This window comes from Schistocerca nitens, chromosome 1 (genome assembly GCF_023898315.1).
Source record: "Schistocerca nitens isolate TAMUIC-IGC-003100 chromosome 1, iqSchNite1.1, whole genome shotgun sequence".
Taxonomy (NCBI): domain Eukaryota; kingdom Metazoa; phylum Arthropoda; class Insecta; order Orthoptera; family Acrididae; genus Schistocerca; species Schistocerca nitens.
This window is the reverse complement of record NC_064614.1, coordinates 329,046,541-329,072,069: the sequence shown is the minus strand read 5'-3', so window position 1 is coordinate 329,072,069 and position 25,529 is coordinate 329,046,541. Positions and strand designations below refer to the sequence as shown.

Genomic DNA, 25,529 nt, shown 5'->3' with positions numbered 1-25,529 from the left:
TGTGTGTTATGATTTAATATAGGAAATTTTTATGATACACATTAACTGCGAAACCGGGGTCAGTTAGAAATTTTCAGACAATCGGTTCGAAATTATGTTTTTGAATTTTTTTGTCCTGGAGTTTGTTATTCTGACAGCCAGTATTTCAAACTTTACTAAGATTTTCTACCGATAACGCATCTTCGAAAAGAAATATTTTCATTTGCTCCGACAGTGAAGCGGAGCTGAGGCCGAAGACAATTCTGTCAGTAGCACGAATATGAACCTCTGGCGTGTAACTAAATGGTTGCGAAATCAATTACAAAGAATAAAGGAAAACAGGTGTTTCAGAGAAACTACACGGTCAATTTGTTGGTGGCTGTGAGAACAGGTGATCGCGCCAGCATCACGTTACTCTCTTTCATAGGTGCAGTAATAATTCTCAGGTGCTCACTCACGTCACCCTGGAAGTGATATGTGGGACTAACATACGTATATTTATGATTTGATGATACAAGTCGGGAAACAAGGAGGGAACAGCCACAATTATTACGAAAGTCACTTGCTGAGTTGGGAAACAAGGAACAGCACGTGGGCTAACACTAAAGATCAGTCAAATTCATTGTAGCTGTTAAATGTGTCATTTTCTAGCACCTCCTTAAACACGTGCTACTCACTTGCAAACAGTTTGAACCTTCTGAGAGAACATGAAAATTGTATAAAACATATCTGGTATGTTAAGTATCTCCTGGCTGCTGCAAATCGTCTTAACCAACACACGTTGGTTTGCATATGGAATTGCTTTCGGTCCAATAATGGGAAATTCTTCGCAATGTACAAAGTCGTGTACTGACTAACCGGCATAATTTTAGGGAGAACTTCAGCGGATTTAATCCTCTGTGCACGTAAATATTGAGGTCCGGTATTCTTGTTCAGTGCACTTCTCTCAGTCGTTTCGAATACATTTTCGATAACGGCCTTTATGAGCACAGAGAGTTAACAGCAGAAGAAACGGAAAGAGCATGAAATATAGTAGAATTTTCTTCTGCATGTTCGAATGACAGAAAACAGAAGGTCAGTTCAGGAAGACCATGCATGACAAACTACGTGCTACGTTAAAGATCCACACTTATCGCTTACTTTGAGATGGGCAACTCAGTCTCTCCACTGACAGGATACCTGTTCCCTAGAGTATAATTTTTGGGCGACATATGAAAATGTGTACACTTTCCCTTGAGCTACATTTTATTCTAAATTTATATGTATCTCCAAACATGACGCATAACATAGTTTGAAAATTGTATTTGTACTATTTGTATCTACAGCAAATAAGAAGAATTTACTGTTAATTTTCTTGACGAAGAGATTTTCGCGTTCTGCACAGCGTCGGAACATGTATTTACATGAAATTACTTGTGGTGAGTAGTGACAAGTGAACTTTCCTTAACGGCACACTTGGGAACGCTATCTTACAAGGGAACCTCCCCATCGCACCCCTCTCAGATTTAGTTATAAGTTGGCACAGTGGATAGGCCTTGAAAAACTGAACACAGATCAATCGAGAAAACAGGAAGAAGTTGTGTGGAACTATGAAAAAAATAAGCAAAATATACAAACTGAGTAGTCCATGTGCAAGATAGGCAACATCAAGTAAAACGTGAGCTCAGGACCGCTGTGGTCCCGTGGTTAGCATGAGCAGCTGCGGAACGAGAGGTCCTTGGTTCAAGTCTTCCCTCGAGTGAAAAGTTTACTTTCTTATTTTCGCAAAGTTATGATCTGTCCGTTCGTTAAATTATCAACAAATGTAGGAAATAATCATACAAATGTTCGACAATCGTTCGATCCCTTAAGGAACTTTCCGATTCTTTACAGTTCGGAAAATATTCATTGACCTTGTTATTGAAGTCGCGAGCTATATTTGTTGGATTCATATTGCCCACGGAATACATCTTACGTATTTAATGCACTCTCGTCCAAAGTAGCGCACAGTCAACTGCCAGCCAGGGAGCCTCGTTAGCAGGAATACTCTCTCTTCCGTGCGCTGTAGTCGACTGACGTCGTGTATTTCGATGTTTGTTACGGTGTAGCGTCCCCATACTACGGCGCAGTTACCTCGCATCGCATAGAGCATACGACAAATTGTAGTTCCTTCTCTAAAGAAAATTCTAGCAAATAAAGTTTGAAATGAGAATGAAACTTTTCGCGTTCCATGTTATGTAACAAGAACCGGATCGTAAAATAGCTCTTGAAAAGAATATATATATATTTATAAGATGACTAATTAAGAAAGATTTCTCAGACCCGTGCCTCAACCTATATAAACTTTACTGTAATCTAACACATACTAAAAAAAAAACAACACTATGTATGTAATCATGGTGCCTAGTACTCATTACATATACATTCTTTTTTTACTTTGATCTTTGTCTAAATAATTTCTGGCTGCATTGTCAGATCCTATGTATGATGCTGAAATTTCGTTTAAGAAACCATTAAAAGTAGCTAAGCAGGACCACACACTTATGGATCGGTGTATGAGACTATCTAATGAAAAGCTCGAGATTTAGTCTTTGTTCGATGTTCAATTACTCGATTTTTAGAATACAAGTATATAGACACTGTATGACTCCGCTGTTATTGTCGTATTGCCACGACAAAGTTTATATGAAAAATCTTAGTTGCCAAAGTGAATGAGGAGTTATAGGAAGAATTAATTCGTAATACTACCGTACCGTCGCTCTTCCGCGCTTAAAACAAAGTTTAAGAGCTGATTTTTCTTTCCTGAATTCCAGTATGTGTGGTATGGACACTAACACAATCTTGTTTAAGTGGAAAGTTTTACGACATTTTCTACCGCATGTGTACATCTTTCTAAGGTACACGTTATGATTTAAATTAAAGAAAAGGTCGCGGAAAAGTCTTATTCACAAAATTTTCATACTCAGTAACTATTACTTTTCATTAGTTTCTTTATGGCGAATAGAATTTACGTTGAAAGTACTCTTAGTTCAGCTGATTTGGGGTTGCCTGCTATGAAATAACTAATCAGATCCATCGCACAAACAACAGTGCTCGCGGCTACTGTAGACCCAGCGGTGTGGAACGATTTACAGCTCATTCGATGCACTAACTGCGATGCTCTGAAATCATATGCAACTGGCTAAACCATTTTATTAAAATGAAAGTAGTGAAATGCTGAAGGTTACGCAGAGCCGGTAACCTTTGCCCAGTTTCCAGACTTCTAAGTTATGAAATATGATACAGATTAAAAAGAGTTTCCGTCAAATGTTACGTCTGCCAATGCTTTAATTTTTTATTTCTTAAAATATTTTCAATTTTTTTCCATAACACGGCCGTGAGTGAAGTTTAAAAGTCGCAACCTATACTCTAAAAACTGAGCGGAACGTTCTTCTCTGTTCAGAAGACAATATGGTTGAACATTCTATATCATTGTATGTCTAGTAATTATTATTACCTTGAGTCTTAACCACATGATTTTGCAACACTCTGCTACTTGTTAAACATAACATATCAAGTTTCCGATTTAGTTAAACAGATGTAATTTTAGATTCAGAAAAAAGACGGAAGAAGGTTCACTTGCATAGACAACATCATAGACAACATTTCTGTAAGTTGAGTGTGGCCGTGCTGTAAAGCCACTCCTGTCAAAAAGAGACGTTTCTGGTAGCTGTTGTAATAAGTACATTGCTGAAATTCCATCCAAACTGGAACGAAAACCGAAATCGCCAGTGTTTCAGTGTTGTGTTACAGAATTTCTGATACGGTCACCCCTGGAACTAATCACTAATTTTCTCTACAAATTCTAGCCGCCTAAGCGTTTACAATGTCGTTAGTAAAATTTTCATGAAAAGAAACTTTGTAAGAAAAGGACATGTCAATCAGACTTTATTAGTCAGCAATAAGCCAGAAATTTTATTACAAAATCGTTCTGCGATAACCAAAGAATTACGATAGTCCACATACATATTACCATTTGCCACGCCTTGCTCTTAACATGCGAAGTACAAGATTGTTGACGATTCCGTACACATCAGTCTGTGCAAACATTATGACTTATCAGATCTTAAATTAAAGATAATATACAATTATGCAAATATCATGATGTTCAGTAGGAAAAGGAATGATACTACCGTACTTCATTATAACGTAAATGGCACCCCGTTCGGTGACAAGTTATACTTTCCGAATTACCACAGTAAGAAGAATGATACTTTAGTCTCTGTGACAAATAATGGTCAGTATCTCGCGTTTCAGGTATGTTTATTTAGTACATATAACAACATACCCTTAGGATGTTCGTTTATGATGGTATTGCATTCCCAGCAGGCCCGTGCTGGCAACAATAATCTTCGTCCGAGTAGATTTAGGGTAAGATACTTGTTTACTCTGTTACAGCTGTCGCATAAAAATCTAACGTTTAGTTCAAGGGTAATATTTTGGTATGAATAATCTGCAACCAGAAATGATCAATTTACGTTACTGTATATGACTATTTTTGAACTTCTAGTTTACGGCACTCAGGACACATAAATTCATTACAAAATATCTGTGGGTATATTCCTCTCCATTGATAAAATCGGATGTACAGTTTTAGACCGTACTTGGTAGATGCTATTAGAACAGACGAGGCAGGCGAGTTTCATAGTTTCAGGCATTTCATATTTAACACTTACGCTCATGAGATGTTACAGAGAAGACGCCTGCGATAATAAGTGTGTACGCTAGCGGGAATTTAATCTATAACTTTGGCTTCCGCAGGAAACGCACTATCGTTCTAAGTGCAGTCTTGGCACGACAATGTCAGTTGCACTACGTCATGCGTTCCCATGCACGGAGAAATATTCAGTCTCGAGGCGATAGAAAAACGGAATGTAATCAATTGATTACTACTTTAACTGATACTGTTTGATACCTGATAACGAGAAATGAAAATGTCTGAAACACTGTCGGCAAGAGAGCGGTTTCTGACCCCTCTAACTGGGAACCGTTGACAATTTCTTGTCATGCTGCTATTGCAAATGCACGACAACTCCCGTGCAGGTAAATAACCGTTTTTTAGCCTACAGAAGTCAGGTCGTTCACTGTATTTACGAGAAAGTGAATAAATGGAAAGCAGTTTTTGACATTCCCGATGTTTTAAGGCGAAATAAAGGAGGACTGTCTGCAGCAGTCTAACAAAATTGCCACTCTTTATGGCTATAACAACTTTTTACGGTTGGCTTTAAGTGCTGTTAGCCACCGTCAGACCTGTTTCTATACTATTCTGACCTGCTTCAGCCCGCATAGGTTAGCTGACGTCAAACTACGTGTTACATGAGAATGTGGTGGAGCTAGTTTGCAGATAGCGCCTGACACACGAGAGGCACGAGTAACGCGGAAGCGCAAAATCGTACATCTAAGAGGGCACTGTTGCTCTCAGGTTTGGTGTTTAAACAGCAACAACTTCCTTGCACGGTTCCTCGAGAATAATTTTGTTTTCACTCACTTCCAGTATGCTGGATGGCAACAGGCAGCAACTCACAATAATTCAATGAAATTAAAAAACCGTCAAAGTCGTACAGAAATTCGTTTTTCTTTAAATTGCGACCAGTTCCGGGCTTACGTCCATTATAAAGCCATCCAAATTAGTCTTACCATAAGACAATGTGTGTACGCTGGCACATTGCTTGTGTGAAGGCTAAGTGCAACGTACTGTTTAAACACCACAGTCCAGCGGTGCGTTGCACTTAGCCACTCATAGAAGCAATGTGCGCATCGTACGTACATTATGGTGTTACGGTAGGACTTATGTAGATGGGTTGATAATGGACTAAAGTCCGAAACTTGTCGCTATTTAAATAAAAACAAACTTCGATGCAACTTTGACGGTTTTGTAATTTTATTGAATTTTGTGTTTCACTTGGCCTGTAAATGGGACACGTAAGCTACGACTGTTTGACAAGAGGTACAGTCAGGATGTTTGACAGTTCAGGACGAGCAACACTGTGAGCCATATTGGCTCTTACTTATCCGTGACTGTAGCTGTATGTAAATGGCTGGAGACAGCCACATAATATTTTTAATACAAATGGTTTTGTTAGCTAAATGTGCACAGCAATGAACATTTCGGACTTCCGCCCACCATCTGGTGTCTTATTTGCGCAAGTCTAACACAGAGCAAATCTATAGGCAATGCGTGTGCAAAGAAACACACACACACACACAGACACACACACAGCTCAGGCGATCGACAGGTGCGTCGCTGCGTTCGGCCACTCACCCTCTAGTCGTCCCGTCTTGCCACGCACTACGGCACTGTACACAGTGCTCATGTAGTTGTCCCCGGGTCCGCTACCCGGACCGACATCGACTTTGTCCACGACGAGTCCGTCGTCCCGGAGGTGGCTCCGCAGCACACCCTGGAGGAAGGGTTCGTCGATAGCAGGAAGCGGCTGGTCCACCTCCTCCTCTTGCCCTTCCCCGGGCACTTGTTGCTGCGGCAGCTGCTGTTCCGCATCGGCCATGCTACGGACTGGGGAAGGCTGTGCCACCCACGTTCGCTCGCTCGCGTGCTCGCCGACTGCAGAGTCGGCACCTACCTGCCCCCTGTCACCGGTGTCAGCCTTTTATAAACACGAGTTCACCGCCAGCAGTGCAGCCTGCGACTCGGACGTTAGCCGCTAGGAGCGATGCGAGGGACGGCGCTGCCGCTGTGACAGGGAAGGGGAAGTGCGAGGACGCCGCCACGGTTATCTCATCCGCCGTCCTCGTCATAGATGATCGTCCCGATACTGCTGATATCGGCCCGTGCGAGGGGACCGCCTGAGCCCTCGCGGGGTCAATGACCGCTGGCGTGACTACTGCAGCGGGTGTGCTTGAAGATAAAAGTACCACTCCACTTGTTATCGTAGATCACTATCGTGCCATTTGAGTTACGAGCAACGTTACCTGCTGTAAAATCGTTGAGAGTTAACAGAAACCGCAAAAGAAATGCAAGATTTTATTAAAAAATAATGCGAGGCGTGTTTTTTAAGTAAGTACCGTTTTGAAATTAAAAAAGAAAGACGTGCTAATATATCTCAATAATTTTATTTTTACATGAAAGCGTGTACCTTAACCTACTTTTCTACATAATTTCCGTCAATATTGAGGCACTTGTCATAACGTTCTACCAGTTTCTGAATACCCTCCTCATAGAAGTCTGCCGCCTGACTTCTTAACCACTGCATCATCACTGTTTTGACTTCGTCGTCGTCTTGAAGACGCTGACCGCCCAGGTGTTTCTTCAAGTGCAGGAACAAATGGTAGTCACTGGGCGCAAGATCATCCTGGAGGATGATCTGGAGTTTCCCATCGAAAAGGTGTGATGAGATCTTTGGTCTGATTCGCCGCATGCGGACGGGCATTGTCTTGCAGCAAAACGATGCCCTTGCACAACTTCCATGGACTGTTGCTTTGATTCTGATGTGGCGTAGGCCACCTATGTTTCATCGCCCGTAACAATTTGGCTTAAGAAATCATCACCGTCGTTGTGGTACCGCTCAAGGAAAGTCAATCACTGTCTAAACCTTTGGTTTTTTGTACATCCGTCAACATTTTCGGTACCAAACGTGCGCACAATTTTCGGTAATTCAAGTGCTCGGTCACAATGCCATACAAAACACTACGAGAAACATTAGGAAAGTCATCCCGCAAGGAGGAAATCGTAAAGCGTCTGTTTTCTCTCACATTATTGTCGACTTCCTTCACCAAACTTTCATTAACGACCGAAGGACGCCCACTCCGTTGTTCATCGTGCACATTTGTGCGGCCATCTTTTAATGCTCTCACCCACTTTCTTACCATTCCATCACTCATAATGTTTTCTCCGTAAACTGCAGAGATCTCACGATGAATATCGATCGCTTTTGGGCCTTCAGCACTAAGAAATCTTATAACAGTCCGTACTTCACAGTCGGCGGGACTCACGATTACCGGAGGCATCTTAAACACTCAGTACACAACGTAAACAAGGAAGAATCAGGTTGTAATGGGGTCAATGACTCGATTAAGGTAGAGGTTCAAAAATGGTTCAAATGGCTCTGAGCACTATGGGACTTAACATCTGTGGTCATCAGTCCCCTACAACTTAGAACTACTTAAACCTAACTAACCTAAGGACATCACACACATCCATGCCCGAGGCAGGATTCGAACCTGCGACCGTAGCAGTCGCGCGGTTCCGGACTGAGCGCCTAGAACCGCTAGACCACCGCGGCCGGCTAAGGTAGAGGCTTTCATGTAAAAATAACATTATTGGGATATCTTAGCACGTCTTTTTTAAGTTCAAAACGGTACTTACTTAAAAAAAATACGCCTCGTATCTTTCCACTGAGTTTTATAGAATAGTGGGTTGCCTATTGTATGAGTATTATCTTACTAAACCTGGAAGTGAACGAGGAATCTATCGAATGACACAATTAGCTACCTTGCACTTGTATACGAGGCTCGAGCTTGAAGCTTTCTTCACACTTGTGAAGCTGATTCTTGTGTCTTGCCATATACGTTCCTCAGATAAGAGACAGAAAAAAATGCCTTCTTGTCAGTTGCTGTAACAGACAAAAAAACAAATTTTGTGTTAGTTTTACTACTACTGCAAACTGCACCAGACCTGAAGATGATCTACATGGCAGATCTAAACCGGTAGTGAAATTGTGTTCAGGCTGTGTTTCCATTTATTAGAAAAGAATGCAAGTAGCAAGCAGCTTCTCCCTCTCACCCATCCACCTTCCTACCCACCAACACACATATACATGTGCGCGCGCTCATACATTACTTCGCAACAAAGTACCCAGGCAATAAGCTAGAAACGGGGAGCAGGACGACACACGTTAGTTTCACGGTGAATTACAGAAGTGTTCAACTAATTCATGACAAATTGCTCTGGGTATACTTGTTACTAGTCAACGCCAATTACAGGTTCTAGTTTGTTTCATTCTCACGTTGCATTGTTTGCCGGTGGAGTAGGTGTGTGCGGATTGTAAAAAAAAAAAAATAAATAAATAAATAAAAAATCGAAGCCTCTGCCTGTAGCAAAGTCTTTTCGTGATGGACATTTGAATGCTGGGTACAACATACGAACATCATAATGAAATCGGCGATCGAGGACCCTGTAGATCATGCGCCGACCTCACAATGCTCCTCCACAGATGGCAATCTTGTGCACTTTGGGTCCAGTTGTCACGGACTCTTTCTGTAGCTCATCCTCCCATGGCTTCCTGGGTCTTCCGTTTAGGACGTGTACCATCAGGTTTTCTCATATTACGGCTTTTGCCAGAGAGGTGGCTGGACTAGCAATGTGGCCTGCCAAGCATATTCTCCACGCTTTCAGTTTTTTAACGATGTTCGGTTGCCTCATCAGCTCATATAATTCTCGTATTTTTTCTACGTCTCCACGAGCTCCCATGCTGGACAGGCCCAAAGATCCTTCTCACAATTTTTCTTTAGACCAACAAGTTTTCTTAATCCTTCTTTGTTGTGGTCAGCGTTTCAGCCCCATACAACAATCCTGGCACTATCACGGTCAGATTCTTGGATGGCATTATCTGCTTTAGACTGAAATAAGTTTTAGACCTATTCACAATACGTTGGTTTGTTTCCTGTTTTAATTATTTCGCCTGTTGAACCATGTACCAAGGTATTTAAAATTTTGCACTTTAGCAAATTTCCATATTCCTATCTGTAATGGGATGTCATTTGGGGCTTCTCTTGATACCTCCATTACCTCAGTCTTTTCCGCATTGACCCATAACCCGATCTTACATGCATTTTGCGCAAGGTCATCTAGAGTTTCTGCCAGCTCTTCCTCTGCTATGTCGTCTGCATAACCCAATAATTCTGTCCTACCACTTAGCGTCATCCCTTCGTTATCTCTTTTCATTTATCGGATTACTTTCTCTAGCACCAGATTAAATATCAGTCGTGAAATAACATCACCTTGTCTCACACCCGTTATGATATGGAACTCCTTGGACATCTACCCTTAGTATTTGACATTGACTTTTGTCTCCGCTGTGCGCACCTTGACCATATTTATTAACTTCATTGGTATACCAAGCTCTCTCGGGATGTTGTACACACTTAATCTGTGGATACTGTCATAGGCCTTTCATAAGTCCACGAACGCCACCAGAAACCTATGGTTGAAATCCCAGCACTTTTCCCAGATTTTCCTCATGGTGAAAATTTGATCGATGATCGATCGTCCTTCCTGGAAGCCTACCTCGTACTCTCCTTCGATATTTTTTGCAAATGGTCTAAGTTTTTCAAGTATTATTAAAGGCAGAACTTTATAAGGTACACTTAGCAGAGAAATGCCTCTGTAGTTGTTACAATTCGTATTACTGTTCTTTTTATGCAGTGGGATAATGACGGCTGATTTCCACTCTTCTGGGATTTACTCTTTTTCCCATATTTTTTTTATGATATTGTATAGCTCTTTCTGAAGTGTTTCTCCTCCTGCCTTCAACATCTCTGCCGTCATCCTATCTTCTCCTGGTGCCTTATTATTCTTTAGTCTTCTCATTGCTCTTTCTATATCTTGTTGAGTCACTTGAATTTTTGCGGCTTCTCCTTCATCCTCTGTATTATTCTCATGTGGAAAGACACTATGGATCTTCAGCATTTAATAACTCTTCAAAATATTCAGAATTTTTTCTTGTCTGTTAGCACATTTCCATCCTCATCATTAATAACTAAAGCTACGTTTCTGTGACCATTCCTCACATGTTTCAACATCTGCAACGTTTACCTGCTGTCTGATATTGTATTTTCCTTTTTGATTGCATCCGTCATATTGTTCTTGACCTTTCTTTTTTCTGTTTTCATGATCCCATTTGTTTCTCTTGTTACGGTCTTGAGTGCTCCTTGTTGTTCCGCACGTTGTCTGTCCAGCATGTGCACCGCCCTTGCTCTCTTCCTGGCCTTCACAGCTTGTTCAGAAGTTTCACTGAACCATTTCTTCCTAATTGTTACCTTTTTCTATCCTACAATTTCTTACGCTGCTTCAGTTACAGAGGTTCTTATTTCTTCCCATCGCTTGCTACCACTTATTTCATCAGCGTGGTTTGATGCCAATACTTTAAACTTTTACGCACTTTAATGTTATACTGATGTCATATCTCTGGATCCTTAAGCTTCTCAATATCAAACTGTCTTTTGGCCATGTTTTCTTTTTCATTTTGTAGCACAGTTGTAACCGTAATTTGGCTACGACTAGGAAGTGGTCTGTGTCCGCAGCTGCTCCTCTGTACGATCTCACATCCATCACACACTTCTTGTGCCTCTCATCTATCAGCAGATGATCTATCTCACGGACGGTGCTACCACCTGGGGAAATCCAGGTGCCTTTGTGGGTCTTTTTGTGGGGCAAAGATGTTGAGCTCACCACAAGATTCTGACTTAACGCAAAACTGATTTACAGCAGGCCATTTTCATTTGTTTTCGCATTAAACTCTCTTTTCCAATTGTTGGTCTATACATCTCTTCTTGTCCCACTTTGGCATTGACGTCTCCCAGAATAATCTTAAGAGTTCTGCTGCTAATGTTCTCCACTGTTCTCCAGTTCTTCATAGATTTCACTCTTCTCCTCTTCATCACTTACGTTTGTTGGTGCTCATGTATTCACAATGGTGAGATGCCATACCTATGTCTAATAGTTAGACACAATATCCTGTTGCTGACTGCACTGAATGCCTTCACTAGCCCTATCACTCGCTCACTCACCACAAATCCCGTTCCATGTTCATGCTTACCATTTTCTTCACAACCTCCATAAAAGATTACCGATTTCTTCTCACGTAATATCCCTTCCCCTAGCCATCTTGTTTCTTGTAATGCAGTAACGTCCATTTTTATACTCTTGTAGTTCAGAGACTACTGTCTTAACAGCTCCAGGTCTATACAGACTTTTAATATTCCACGTGCCAACTCTTAAACCAGTGTAGCTAGCCATTTTCGACTTATGGGGCTCCATCCTATTCTGCGGCACATTTGTGAGATTTTTTGTGGGGGTAAAATGTCCCCTGGCCACGTTACAGGTGTTGCGCAGGGTTAGCCCACTAGTGGGGCTGCCACTGTTCTGCCCTTAGTGGGCAGGATTTCTTTTCAGGATTCACTGCGCCTCTAGAGCCTTCCCTGCTGTCTTCGCTGGAGACATAAAAGAAAAAGACACCCTCGGGCCTCTAAACCTAATACAGTTGGGGTCCAAAAGGTAAGAGCTGGCCAAGGGAGGCGGATAGGAAAGAAAACAGAAGAAGCCTGACACAAGTAAATGGTTCAAATGGCTCTAAGCACTATGGGACTTAACATCTGAGATCATCAGTCCCCTAGACTTAGAACTACTTAAACCTAACTAACCTAAGGACATCACAAGCATCCATGCCCGAGGCAGGATTCGAACATGCGACCGCAGCAGCAGCGCTGTTCCGGACTGACACAAGTAAGTGGAAGTAATGTCAGACTTAGCTAAGGACCCATGTGATTGCCACCCACATACTCCCAAGGCGGGGGCCCCCTTGGGGAAACTACTATTTGTCTGGAATCTCAACAGCTGACCTGTCTGACATGGGTGATCCTACCAGGAGCGTAGCTCCCGCCAGCATAGCATAGTGGATTACTAAGACACGCAAACCTCCCCACCAACGTTAAGGTGGTGTAGCTCTGTGATGGATCTGGATTCTAATGCAGAAGGAACATTACTAACATGTAAACATACTAACACCGTAGCTTTTCCCCAGTCTTGCTGTCGAGGAGAATAGTTCGAAACTTTATAATGTCTAGCTGCCGAATCGGAACTGCAACCAAAACATTTGACTTCGAGGGTTCTCTGTTCATGATGTATCTCAATTACGCAAAAACTTCCATGTATCTCTCTCCTATTCTTCAAAATACCACAGAACCTGTATTTGACACTATAATCTCGAGAAACGATATAGCGGAAAATGAGTTAGACACAATTTATGGGCCGTTTTTGAAATGAATCTTTCGCCGTGTGCCTCTGTAGGCTGTTGTTGCAGATTGTAGCTCTATGATGAATCTGTATTCTAATCCGGAAGGCATATTACTAATATGTAAAGGAGATCCAATACAGTTTCTTGATTTTTTAATTCACTGACGAATTATGTCATAATAACTTGCTTTGACATCAACTAAAAGAACGATTCCCAAATGAAGTCTTTACTCGAAAGAGCGAACCATATATATTAGCAAACCTGCTGAAAATATTCAGATTTTGTGTAATCACAAGTGTCATCCACATGGAAAGTTTGAAGTTTTTTCCTTAGCCGGTATACTGATTTTACACATAATGAATATACGGCCGTGGTCGTTACAGAGTTAAAATGTCGACTCCACCACATAGCGAAAAAAATTGGTTTGTGTAAGACTAAAAAATGGATTGCCATTCTTCATCAAATCAGCGATCATCAACTGGCGGTGCTGTAGTGCTACTCGAACTGTTGTCGAAGCCGAGGTATACGGCCTGGTAAATTCATGACTTGATAGCTTCTACATTAGGAGAATATTAATGCATTTAAATTGGATATTGGATGTAAGCTGATTTGTTAGTATGTCTAATTATGGCACGAATTTTTCATGTTACGATGGAGTATAACAGATTCTACACCGTTTCTTTGTATTTACTTGGACAGACACGGCTTCGTCCGCGCTAAGAATATACTTTCATGAAGCAAAGCTCTTGATATCTTAAGCTTCTTTCAGAATGTTTGACCTTGTCGCGCTCCTTTTGGCCTCGCAGAAAAGGGCCTTGCGCTATAAAGATCATGAATTGCGCTAGCGTTCTGCATGTCTGTGTACTTGTCCTTACTTATCGCGTCTGTCAAGGTTCAGAAAGGAGATTTTTCGGCTGTATAAGCTTGCAACATTAATACATTTTTATTAGGTCGCTTTCTTGTTTGTTTATCTGTTCGGTACAAATTTTACAATTGATTTTAAACTAGCTTCTCGATGAACCAGCTCAGAACTGAATGAAAATCCTAAATTAACCTGTTAATTGCACACACAAGAATAAAAAGCAGAAAATAGTTACTTACATAAATTTAACACTAAAAATGTGGGGCGCATGCAGTAGCTAACAGTAAGGAGTGTAGAGAGTAGCTGTCGTTGAGATAAATCACACAATAATTCATATAATTTACATTGCAATAAAAATTATTAGTGACTCAGGTGAACCATTCATGCATCAAATATCTGTTGATACGCCCCACGTTTTTCGTTTCAAATTTTACAAGTATTGTGAAAGCTATTAAAAATTGACAAACACAAATTTTCTGGACTGCAATCAGTAATTCGATTGCGCCGAGGAGAGATTACTTTATACCTTAAATCCGTTTTAAAACAGAGTTTTTTTTAAAAAAAATATTATACTCATATAATGATCTGATATAAACAAATATGACTTTATTAAAATTACTATTTTTCGCCACATTACACTAATTTATTAAGAAACACACCGTTTCTTAGTAAATTAGTGTAATGTGAGAGACAGAGAAAAACACATTCCTAGACGTCTCGCAATGTGTTGTTGAAGGAGTTCCTGGGACACCTGTTTATCCTTTTCTCGGCGTTTCACAGTTATTGCAAATGCGGGGAACAGGCTAATAGTACCCACTGTGTCACAGCTGCTTCCATCACACATTAGAGATTGTTAGCCAATATTTGGACCTGGCTTTGTATACTGACTATACTTTCCACTTCGAAGCGTTGTGCCACATAAGGATATTCATGTCTATGTTGCTATATTGTAAATAGATTATAAGGAAAAGAAAAAAAGTGAGGAATCTGATATCAAAACGATCACTCTTCGTCACTTATCTGACTGGCTATGTTATACGGTATAATACGTATTGCAAGTTACTGACAGAATGCCACCGGAATTTGTGGCAGAGCGGTTCTAGGCGCTTCAGTCCGGAACCGCGTTGCTGCTACGGTCGCAGGTTCGAATCCTGCCTCGGGCATGGATGTGTGTGATATCCTTAGGTTATTTAGGTTTAAGTAGTTCTAAGTCTAGGAGACTGATGACCTCAGATGTTAAGTCCCATAGTGCTTAGAGTCATTTGAACCATTTTTGAACAGAATGCCACCGTGTGATATTCCTAGACAAAATAAGTCCAGAGTTTTCCGTAAACTGCCTCGATTCTCTCTCTCTCCCTCTCCCTCCTTCCCACATTCTCTCTTTCTCTCTCTATGTCTTCTTTTCTTTCTAGCATAAGCACACAGTCAATATCACCACTGCACCTTCCTCCCCCCCCCCCCACTCCAGACTCCCACCACCCACCCACCCACCCACCCACCCACACACACACACACACACACACACACACACACACACACACGCACAGAGAGGGAGAGAGAGAGAGAGAGGGAGAGAGAGAAGGAACAAATTAATTACCCTCTCACAGATAAGTGAACAATCTTTTAACTCAACCGAATCTTCTAGTTTACAGCAGTACAAGTCTGTACTTAAGTCTGTGTCTCTTTACCCTACATGATATCAATAAAAGATTATGGCATTTGTCCATAGAGCGATAGAATGTACAAATGCGAAAGCGTTCTTGCTACATTCTCTGATCTTATGGAGAAATTTATTGTTTAGGAATGTATTTACTAGTTTAGTGTTACCTTATAATTAAAAACGATTATTTTGTAAGCCAACATTATTTCCAGAATTTTCCAGAATGAGATTTTCACTCTGCAGCGGAGTGTGCGCTGATATGAAACTTCCTGGCAGATTATTTTTACCACTCTGTAAAGCTACACTTTTGTCGGGTACGTCTAATACGAATGCCGTTTCTATAACATTGATAATTTTCGAGTGTCGGGCAGTCTACGTCATGGTAGCAACGAAAATGTTATCTTAAGTTGGAGTTTTGTAATACTGGCGAGACTATGATTCGCAGCGATCCTTTTCATATGTCGAAAGAGTCAAAGGCGAATTTTGGTAGAAGCGGCTAGAGGTAGTCGATTCGCATCCAGTTTACTTATTTTGAATGACGCTTTCTATGAAACAATCTCTCGAAGACTTTTTAAATCGTTTGGTCACAATATTTGCTTGCTGGATATAGCAGCTGTGCGCTTTAATGTACTACTTTCTATTTCAACACCTTTTAATTTTCATGATTAGTGTTTGGTTTCACATAGCTGCAGCCTCCAAAACTCATTAACACAGCGTTGTCAAAGTATTACTGTTTGTTGACAGTTCCTTGAGAATTGCTGTACCATCATCAGCCACTCAACAGTAACCCCTCTCCTCCCCCTCCAAGCAGCACTAGCGTGTAAGTACGTAGATCACTTGGCAGTTCTAGTCTTGCAGTGTGGGAGCGCTTTCTCTCTTTGATGCCTCTCCTGTAATTGCTACAGATTCTGAGTATATTTTAAGCACTTGACGAGCTGGCCACTATTAAGGTACTCTTTCTGAAGCCCGTTCTACCCGAGCGACTTTCTGGTCAAAACGACAACTCACAGTGCGTGCACTTGTTGTGCCTACTTGCAAGTCAGTAACCAACCACGGCCCTAGTGTGTCTATGTCGTCAACGATCTATAGATTGTGCTGAGTGTGAAGTTCTACAGGGTGATTATAATTAAATTAAACTTTCGAAACGCTGTAGCAATAACACCACTGGTCAGAATGACGTCAAATTGCAACGAAATACTATCGGAGAAGGGGAAAAAGCATGGCAGAATTAAAAAAATGTGAAAATTTATCAATAAATGGCGCCGTATGTGTCAGAATACGTAAATGAAAACACTGCGCACGTAAATGGAAACAAATGCGCGCGACCCATTAAAGTTGGTATAAACACACCGGGTAAACGGTTTTCCTCCTTTTGTGTCTGCGAAGTTCGCCATGACTGTCTCAATGCAGGATCGCGCTCTGCTTGTAAAGCTGTATTACAAGAATGATGACTGTACGCACGTCGCTCTGTAGAAGTTCCGGACACTGAAGGGTTGGAAAAAAGGCGTTGGTCCGATGACTGCCTTGGGTCTGGAGAGAAAATATTCGGAAATTCGAAAAGATTGGTTGTTTTTGTGTGCAACCTGGTAGAGGGAGGAAACAAACTGATTCGACGTCAGTGGAAGTAGTGGCCACAGCAATGGAGGAGGAGACGAGTGGTGGTGTGCAAACGTGTAGCGCACGGAGGACAGCCCAAACATTGGACATACCTGTGAGCACGGTGAGTATAATCCTACGAAACATCCTAGCCACTCAAAATTACCCACGTGCACGTGCTGCTTCCTGTTGACCTGCCAGCAAGAGAGACCTTTACTTCAGAATTTCTTGCTCCCATGGAAGTGGAAAATGATTTTGTGGACAGACGAAGCGCACTTCCATCTGACAGGATATGCTAATACACAGAATTGTCGAATATGGGCAACGGAAAATCCTTACGCAAATCAACCAGTAACACTTCATCCTGTCACTGTGTGGTGCAGGTTTTTCGGCATTATTTATCATAGGGCCATATTTTTTTGAAGAGGTAGGTGCTTCCGGTCCTGTTACTTGTACCGTCACTCGTGAGCGCTATGTGTGTCTTTTGCGCAACCACGTCATTCTAGCTCTCCAACAGCATGGATGTGTGGCTGGGATCATTTTTATGCAAGATGGCACACCTCCGCACATTGGAAATCCAGTGAAGCAGCTGCTGAAGCGCCATGTCGGAAATGCTAGACTTATCAGCCGCCATTTCTCTACAGCCTGGTCCTCCCGGTCACCGGATGTTAATCCGTGTGGCTTCTGGTTGTGGGGCTATATGAAAGATGTTGTGTTCACTGTTTCCATTGCAAACTTAGCTGCATTGAAGGCACGAATTGCGCAACACATTCTGAACGTGACCCCGGAAACATTTCGATCAGTTGTGGAACATGCTGTTTCTCGATTTCAATTTGTAGAAAACGGTGGACAGCATTTTGAACATGTTTTGCACGAGTCACACGGAAATTAATAATCCGATTTGATTTTGATTGATGCTTTTTATGCGGTTTTTGGCCTCAGGACAGTTAAAAACCGATGTGACTGACGCTTTTTATGCATCAGGACAATTAAAAAGCGATTTTTCGCTTCTGATTTGATATGACCTTTCCGTGGTGGATGGGCTTACGTAACTAACAGTATCACACCTGTACACCCATGCACACTGAGTAGTACAGTTTGTTTAACGTCAATCGTACACCTTATACGTAGTTGTATGATACATTTGTCATTTTTAGTCGACCACTATTATATTATAATGCTTACAGCGCCATCTATTGGTATATTTTGTAACTATTTCTTTTTCTTCTGCCATGCATTTTCCCTCTTCTCCCATAATTTTCCTTTGCAATTTGACGTCATTCTGACCAGTGGTGCTGTTTCCACAGAAAGTTTAACTTTAATTACAATAGCCCTGTACATTTCCGAGTATGCTGCACACTCCTCGTGCTTAGAAACAAAGGCCTTTGGCGGCATCTACTAAAATCAAAAGTTAACCAATTCTGCTTGTGCTCACTCCTGTTATAGAAATGGCTTTTGTACTTTCGTGTTACGTTAATTAATCTTTATTGTGTTGTTTCCTTTGTTTTGGTAACATACTGAAAAGTTACAAGATAGATGAAATATCTGAAACCACCCGCCAGGTTAGCCGAGAGCGCTAATGCGCTGCTTCCTGGACTCGGTTAGGCGCGCCGGCCCCGGATCGAATCCGCCTGGCGGATTACCGACGTCGGCCGCTGTGTCGGCCAGCCTGGATGAGGTTTTTACGCGGTTTTCCACATCCCGCTAGGCGAATACCGGGCTGGTCCCCACGTTCCGCTTGATTTACACGACTCGCAGCCATCTGAACACGTTCGCACTATTCCATAGGTTACACTAGACGCAGACGGCTGGGGTACACTAATTCTGTCCCGGGGAGTACGGGGTGGCGGCAGGAAGGGCATCCGGCCACCCCTTAAACTAACCTTGCCCAATCCGTTCCTAACAGTGCCGACCTTGCGAATCCGCGGGACAAGGCACCAGCAAAAGAAAGAAAAAAAAAAGACGGAATATCTGAAACCAAAAACGTCTCTACGTATTACAGAGAAAAATTTTCGATATTATTTGGCACTTAGCAAGACCTAAAAAAAATGGTTCAAATGGCTCTGAGCACTATGGGACTTAACTTCTGAGGTCTCCAGTCCCCTAGAACTTAGAACTACTTAAACCTAACTAACTTAAGGACATTACACACATCCATACCCGAGGCAGGATTCGAACCTGAGACCGTAGGGGTCGTGCGGTTCCAGACTGTAGCTCCTAGAACCGCTCGGCCACCCCAGCCGGCCAGCAAGACATCAAGATGTAAAGGATAAAGCAGAAAGACGCTGTTTATTGCGTTCCGGATATTGTTTGATGTGTTTCCATTTTGCAATTATATATTTTCTTGGGGAAATAAACGTACACCGGTACGTTCATAAATATCTGAATGACACATTTCCTAGTCTTTCACTGCTCTGGAGTCTAAGGAATTTACCACACGCCATTTTACAAGAACTTACACTATGAATTCCGCTGTGCACATTGATAAACTCTACTGTGGTTGCTTGTTTCAATATTTTGTTACTGCATTTCTATATATTTGTAAACAGGATAATCTCACATAAATTCAGTTTCACCTTTACGGTGCCATACTGTACAGCGGACAGCTCTCACAACACACGAGATTTTGGCGCTGGCGTGTAAACGAAGATTAGATTAGATTAGATTAGATTACTTTTTCGTTCCATAGATGCGTGCTGAGGAGATCCTCGTGGATGTGGAACATGTCAATTTTTTTTAAAGCTGAAACAACAATACTAATAGTATGAGTATATACAATACATCATTTTTAAGCTGAAATAACGATACTAATGGTATGAGTATATACAATACATCATTTGTTTCTATTAAAAAATTCGTCAGTGGAGTAGAAGGAGTTGGCCACTATTAAGTCTTTCAGACTCCTTTTAAACTGATCTTTATTTGCAACAAAATTTTTTATGTGTGCTGGCAAATTATTGAAGATAAGTGTTCCTGAGTAGTGGACCCCTTTTTGAACTAAAGTAAGTGCTTTTAAGTCCTTGTGCAGATCATTTTTGTTCCTTGTATCGTATGTATGAACTGAGCTGTTTGCTGTTTGTTGGAAAAAGAGATATATTATTTAGGACAAATTTCATTAAGGAGTAAATATACTGAAAGGCAGTAGTTAGTATACCCAGTTCTTTGAAGAGGTTTCTACAGGACGTCTTTGAATTTACTCCACAAATAATACGTATTACACGCTTTTGGACTCTGAAAACTTTTAGTTGACTTGTAGAGTTACCCCAAAATATTATACCATATGACATTATGGAATGAAAGTAGGCAAAGTATGCAAGCTTTTTCATTTTTATGTCGCCTATGTCTGCTAACACTCGAATTGAAAATACAGATTTGTTAAGGCGTTTCTGCAGTTCTGTGGTGTGCTCCTCCCAACTGAATTTATTATCAAATTGTAATCCCAGGAATTTAAGACTGTCGACCTCTTCTATCTGCTCTTCTTCATACTTTATGCATTTGCTGGGTGGAAACCTCTTACAGGTTCTGAATTGCATATAGTGAGTCTTTTCGAAGTTTAATCTCAGTGAGTTGGCTTTAAACCATAAAATATCATTAGCAGATCTTTCTAGAAATACACTCGACATACTATTTATTGCAATACTTGTGTCATCTGCAAACAAAACGAACTCTGCTTCTGGCAGTGTACGAACTCTGCTTTTGGCAGACCGTTCGAAACAGGCGAGACTCAGTACAGGAATAAAAAGCCAGGGCCACTGAAGTAGACACTCTTGTCTCGAGTAGTCAGCTGACACCAGAAAGTCTGTCGTGTTAAAGGGGCTTTACGCATCGCACGTGCACGTTCTGCGCCCGAGGCGCTGGACCGGGCAGCGGACCCTGGCGCCACGCTGCTCGCATTGGGCGGCCTTGCTGACGACATCGGGCGTTGTCCCAGTGTCCGCGGGTCGGTCACTGCTCCCGCAACGGCGCTTTATGCAGTGAAATTCGCAGTCGCAAGAACAGCCGCGTGGCCAAGCCAGGTCCGTGTTTAACCTATTGCCGGAAGTCCAAGTGTCCGCTCTCAGTATCTCAAATATTGAAGACATCACAAATACGTCAACTTTCCCCACCACGTCACAGTTTCGACACCTTCTCCTCAAGTGTGTACTTAATGTTACCTCCGGATGTCTTTTATTTTATTGTGATCTTTAGTCCGAGTTTGTACTGCTGCAGCTCTCCATGTTAGTCTCTCCTCCTCCTTTACGGATAAATAGAGTAAGCGGCCTATTTGAATCTGCTCGTTACAGACAAACATTAGTTTCCCCTTCTCCCCCCCCCTCCTCCCCCCACTCCCACACTTCCGCCATTACCAAATCGACAATTCCTTAATGTCATAGGATATGTCCCACCAACCAGTTCCTTCATTTAGCCATTTTATGCTACATATTTATTAAGTCAGTGTATTACTTCTTCATTAGTTGTCCGATCCAACCATCTAATCTTTAGAGTTCGCTGTAACACTACATTTTTATTCTCTTCTTGCCTGGACTGTTTATCGTCCATTTTTCACTTCTGTAGAAGACTAAACTCCAGACTGGTGCCTTCGGCAAATACTTCGTGACGGTAAAATTGATATTGGACGAGAACAAACTTTTGTTTTTCAGACATGATTTTCTTGTTATTGCCAAGATCCGTTTTATATACCCTCTTCTTCTTCTTCTATCAACAGTTATTTTGCTACAAAAATAAAAAAAACTCTTAGCATCTCATTTCCTAATTTAACCCAGCATCACCTGATTTCGTTCGACTAAATTCCATTACCCTTGTTTTGCTTTTGTTGATATTCACCTTATAATCTCTTTTCAAGACAGTCTCTATTCCGTTAAATTGATCATTCAAGTCATTTGGCAACTCTGACAAAACCTCGGATCTCATAGTTTTATGCTTCTACACGAGCTTCAACTGATGAAGCTGTATGTGTCGTTGAGGCAAGAAAGCTATACCACCTTGGTGAGGTCCATGCTTCGTTTGAGAGGTCTGGATTGACTGGTTATGTACATTAGGTTTTCGGTAAGAATGGTTTCGTGGACACAGGAAAAAGCGTTGATTTGTCAAAAGAAGTATCTGGATCGTATGTTAGTCACAAAAAGAGACAGAACTACACATGAAAAATGATAGAAATAAAAAAACGTATTCCGAAAATAATGTATCTTTCTAACTGTCGCAGTTGCTCAAAATTTATATATGGGACTTACTCCTAGCATCCTATAGGCTTTAATGCCAACATGACAGTCTTATTAAAATACTATTTCCCGCTGTCTCCTAAAAACGAGTTTTCTAACCTACATCTGCGTCTGTGATCAGCGAACTAACTTATGGCGCTGGGAAGGAATAATTTGGTGTTACTGCCTCTTACTGTTCCATTAGAGAGTCATATTAAGACCTCGGGTTTCTTTGATTTTCTCGTCACCTCATTTCATGATGTATATGAGATGAGGTAATATGTTGCTTGACTCTTCATGGAACGTACGTTGTGGGAATGACAAAAATAAAATTCTCCGCGCCGCGTAACGCTTCTTGGCAGACTCTGCTTCACGAGTCTGATTAGTTGATTCGCGACGTTCACGGGCTTGCTATATGATCCCGCCCGGAGACCCTCTGCTCTTCTTTCGATTTTCTCCAGCTCCATTATTAATGCTACTCGGTAAAGGTCCCAGACTAACATGTAAAATTAAAAATCGATCGAACGAGCTTTTTGTTGACTGTTTCCTCGTGGGTCAATTATAGTGCCTTAGAATTCGACCAGTTAATGTCAGACTAGCATCTACTTCGCCTACATCTGTTTTATGTGGGTATTCCACTTTGTCACCTAGGACGGATACTTCAAAGTATTGTATAGTTCTCGTAGTAGTGAATAGATTATTGTCATTAGTGTAGTCCAACAACAATGTCTTTCTGTGGTCGTTGAATTATACAATTCTGCTTCGTTGAAGCGAAATGTACGGCTGTACAGTGAAAAAAGCTATCATAATTAGACGCGATGATAATAATTAGGGTAACAAGCCCGTTTCAGTGGTTGTTGCTAAAATTTCCTTAGTGCACGGCAGTACTCTGCTAATAGTAGAAACTGAAGCAGCAAGTAGAAAGCATGTGCGTAGCGGTGAAAGCATTCTCCGGCATGTGAGATAAGAATTACACAGCGATAGCGCTGGTATGAAACGAACAGCTGCCTTGGAGGCTGGTGGAGAGCCTTTTAAATAGAACTTGCAAATGAACCGATGCTAATAAATCTTCAAATGACAACTTTTGTCACAATCTGAATATGAGGCTGACGGCACTCTATAGTTTTACCACCGAATAGTAAGACGTCATTCTATAAACTGCTGATGACTGAAGAGCCACTTGCAGCTGAAAAAAAGACTATTCTGAAAATTAATTTTCTTGTTATTAAAATTAATGTCGTTTACTTCTGACCCTCTCTATAAATGTGTCGTAATTAGGGTTAGTATTTTAATGACCTAAAAATCTCCATAATATGCACAAAGAACATGATCTTAAGACCAAATATTTACAAAATAAAAACATGACTTAACAGTATTAAAACGAGATCATTTTTCTGTTGTAAAGTAAATAATTAAGTCGGTTTATATTAATGAACTATATATTTAAAAATAAAATGCGAAGGAGAAAGCAAACTGAACTACTGAATTTGATGTTCTAGTACGCTTTTTTTGACATTATCAGAAAATAGTTAACCTATGAAGTGTTTTTCGTACATCCTCATTTTTACTTCAACTTATGAGCTGTGATTTGGAATGTACAATGAATAATTTCTGCAAATTTTTGAATAAAAGTCTTCCCTATTGTCAGCTAAGAAAGCCATGTATGTAAAAAAAAAAAATCACTTTTACTTCAGTTGACACAAGAAGAGCATAATTAGAATGGACAGTATCGTTTTAATCTAAATATAAATGATTAAAAGAGAATGTTTCACCTAACAAAATCACTGAAATGGAACACAGTGTATGATAATCGATATTTTTTTCTAACGCCTTTCCCATCTTATTTTCTCACTTTACGATGAACAGCTTCTAATTTATTCACAATTTTTTTCTGTCCGCTTCACTAGTGGTACTTCTGAATGCTCAAGAGCTGTTATGGCAGCAGAAATAAATCCGAAATTTGTTGTTAGGTACGAAAGTTTGCCTGAAATTTCAGCGTTATGGATTAATTCTTGTGTTAGTCCAATTAAAGCGGCTTCCTCACAGCTCACAACCGTTTCACAACGCTGAAGGTCTGATGGTAATAGTTGCAGGCACCAACCCAGTAACACAACAAAATAGTTGTCTGCAGTCCAGAGTCCAGAATGGAAAAAGCAGTTAATAGAGTAACTATAGGTTACAGAAAATCGCAGTTACGTAAGGGTGAAGTGCATATTGTGTGTTAAAACGAAATAGGAGAAGAAGGTAGATTTTTATCATTTTCCAGAAAAAAAAAAAAAACGAAATGTGCAACTCTGAGAAATGTAAAAAAAAAAAATGGTTCAAATGGCTCTGAGCACTATGGGACTTAACTTCTGAGGTCATCAGTCCCCTAGAACTTAGAACTACTTATACCTAACTAACCTAAGGACATCACACACATCCATGCCAGAGGCAGGATTCGAACCTGCGACCGTAGCAGTCGCGCGGTTCCAGACTGTAGCGCCTAAAACCGCTCGGCCACTCCGACCGGCAGAAATGTAACACGGAAGAAAGAAGTTGCACGAGGAAAGTTCTTCTTGTAAGAGTAAAGGTGTAACGAATATTGCCACCTACTCACTAAAATATGCTCTATCAGAGAGAAATGGCCATGTATGCATAAATATGACTTATTAAATAAAGCAATTCATTTAGGTTTTTCATAACAAGCACTTATATGTATTTCAGGAAGATGTCAGTCTTACCACAAAGTGCGAGGGGCGCTCTGTAAGAAATGCAACACTTTTTTTCTCTCGGCCCATTTCAGTTGAAAAAAAAATGCGGAATCTGTTGTGCGACATCGTGGAATATTCTCGCTTCAGCCACTATAATTTTATGAAGTTTCGACTGGTTGCAGAGCTATACGTAGCCACCAGGTAGGCGTCTGTAGCGGAGTTTCGTTCCAAGCATACAGCTGTCACTGAATTTCTTTTAGTGGAAACCTTCGCAGATACTCATAGGCGTCCGTTGGGTTCCTTGCCGCCTAACAGAAGACCACAAAGAGCAACACACCACCTGTGCTGCATTGCTTGCATCTTACGAGGCTGATGGTGACAAATGTGTGTCGAACATCGTCACACGCGACGAAACGTGGCTTCATCACATGCAACTGGAAACAAAACGGCAATCCATGGAGTGGCACCACGCCACCTGACCTCCGAGAAATACCTTTAAAGCCGCATCCTCAGTCGGTCACGATTGAGGTGTTCTGGGACTGTGAAGGGGTT

At 41.2% G+C, this 25,529-nt stretch overlaps 1 protein-coding gene across 1 annotated transcript in view; it reads right to left on the bottom strand.

Annotated features, from left to right (window-relative positions):
* Window positions 1-6,673, bottom strand: part of LOC126235568 (uncharacterized) — a 101,530-nt gene extending 94,857 nt beyond the window's left edge. The window contains exon 1 of the mRNA XM_049944289.1: window positions 6,260-6,673. Coding sequence (XP_049800246.1) covers window positions 6,260-6,503 — 244 coding nt within the window. The 5' untranslated portion in view covers window positions 6,504-6,673. The remainder of the gene's footprint in view (window positions 1-6,259) is intronic.
* Window positions 6,674-25,529: the final 18,856 nt, after the last annotated feature.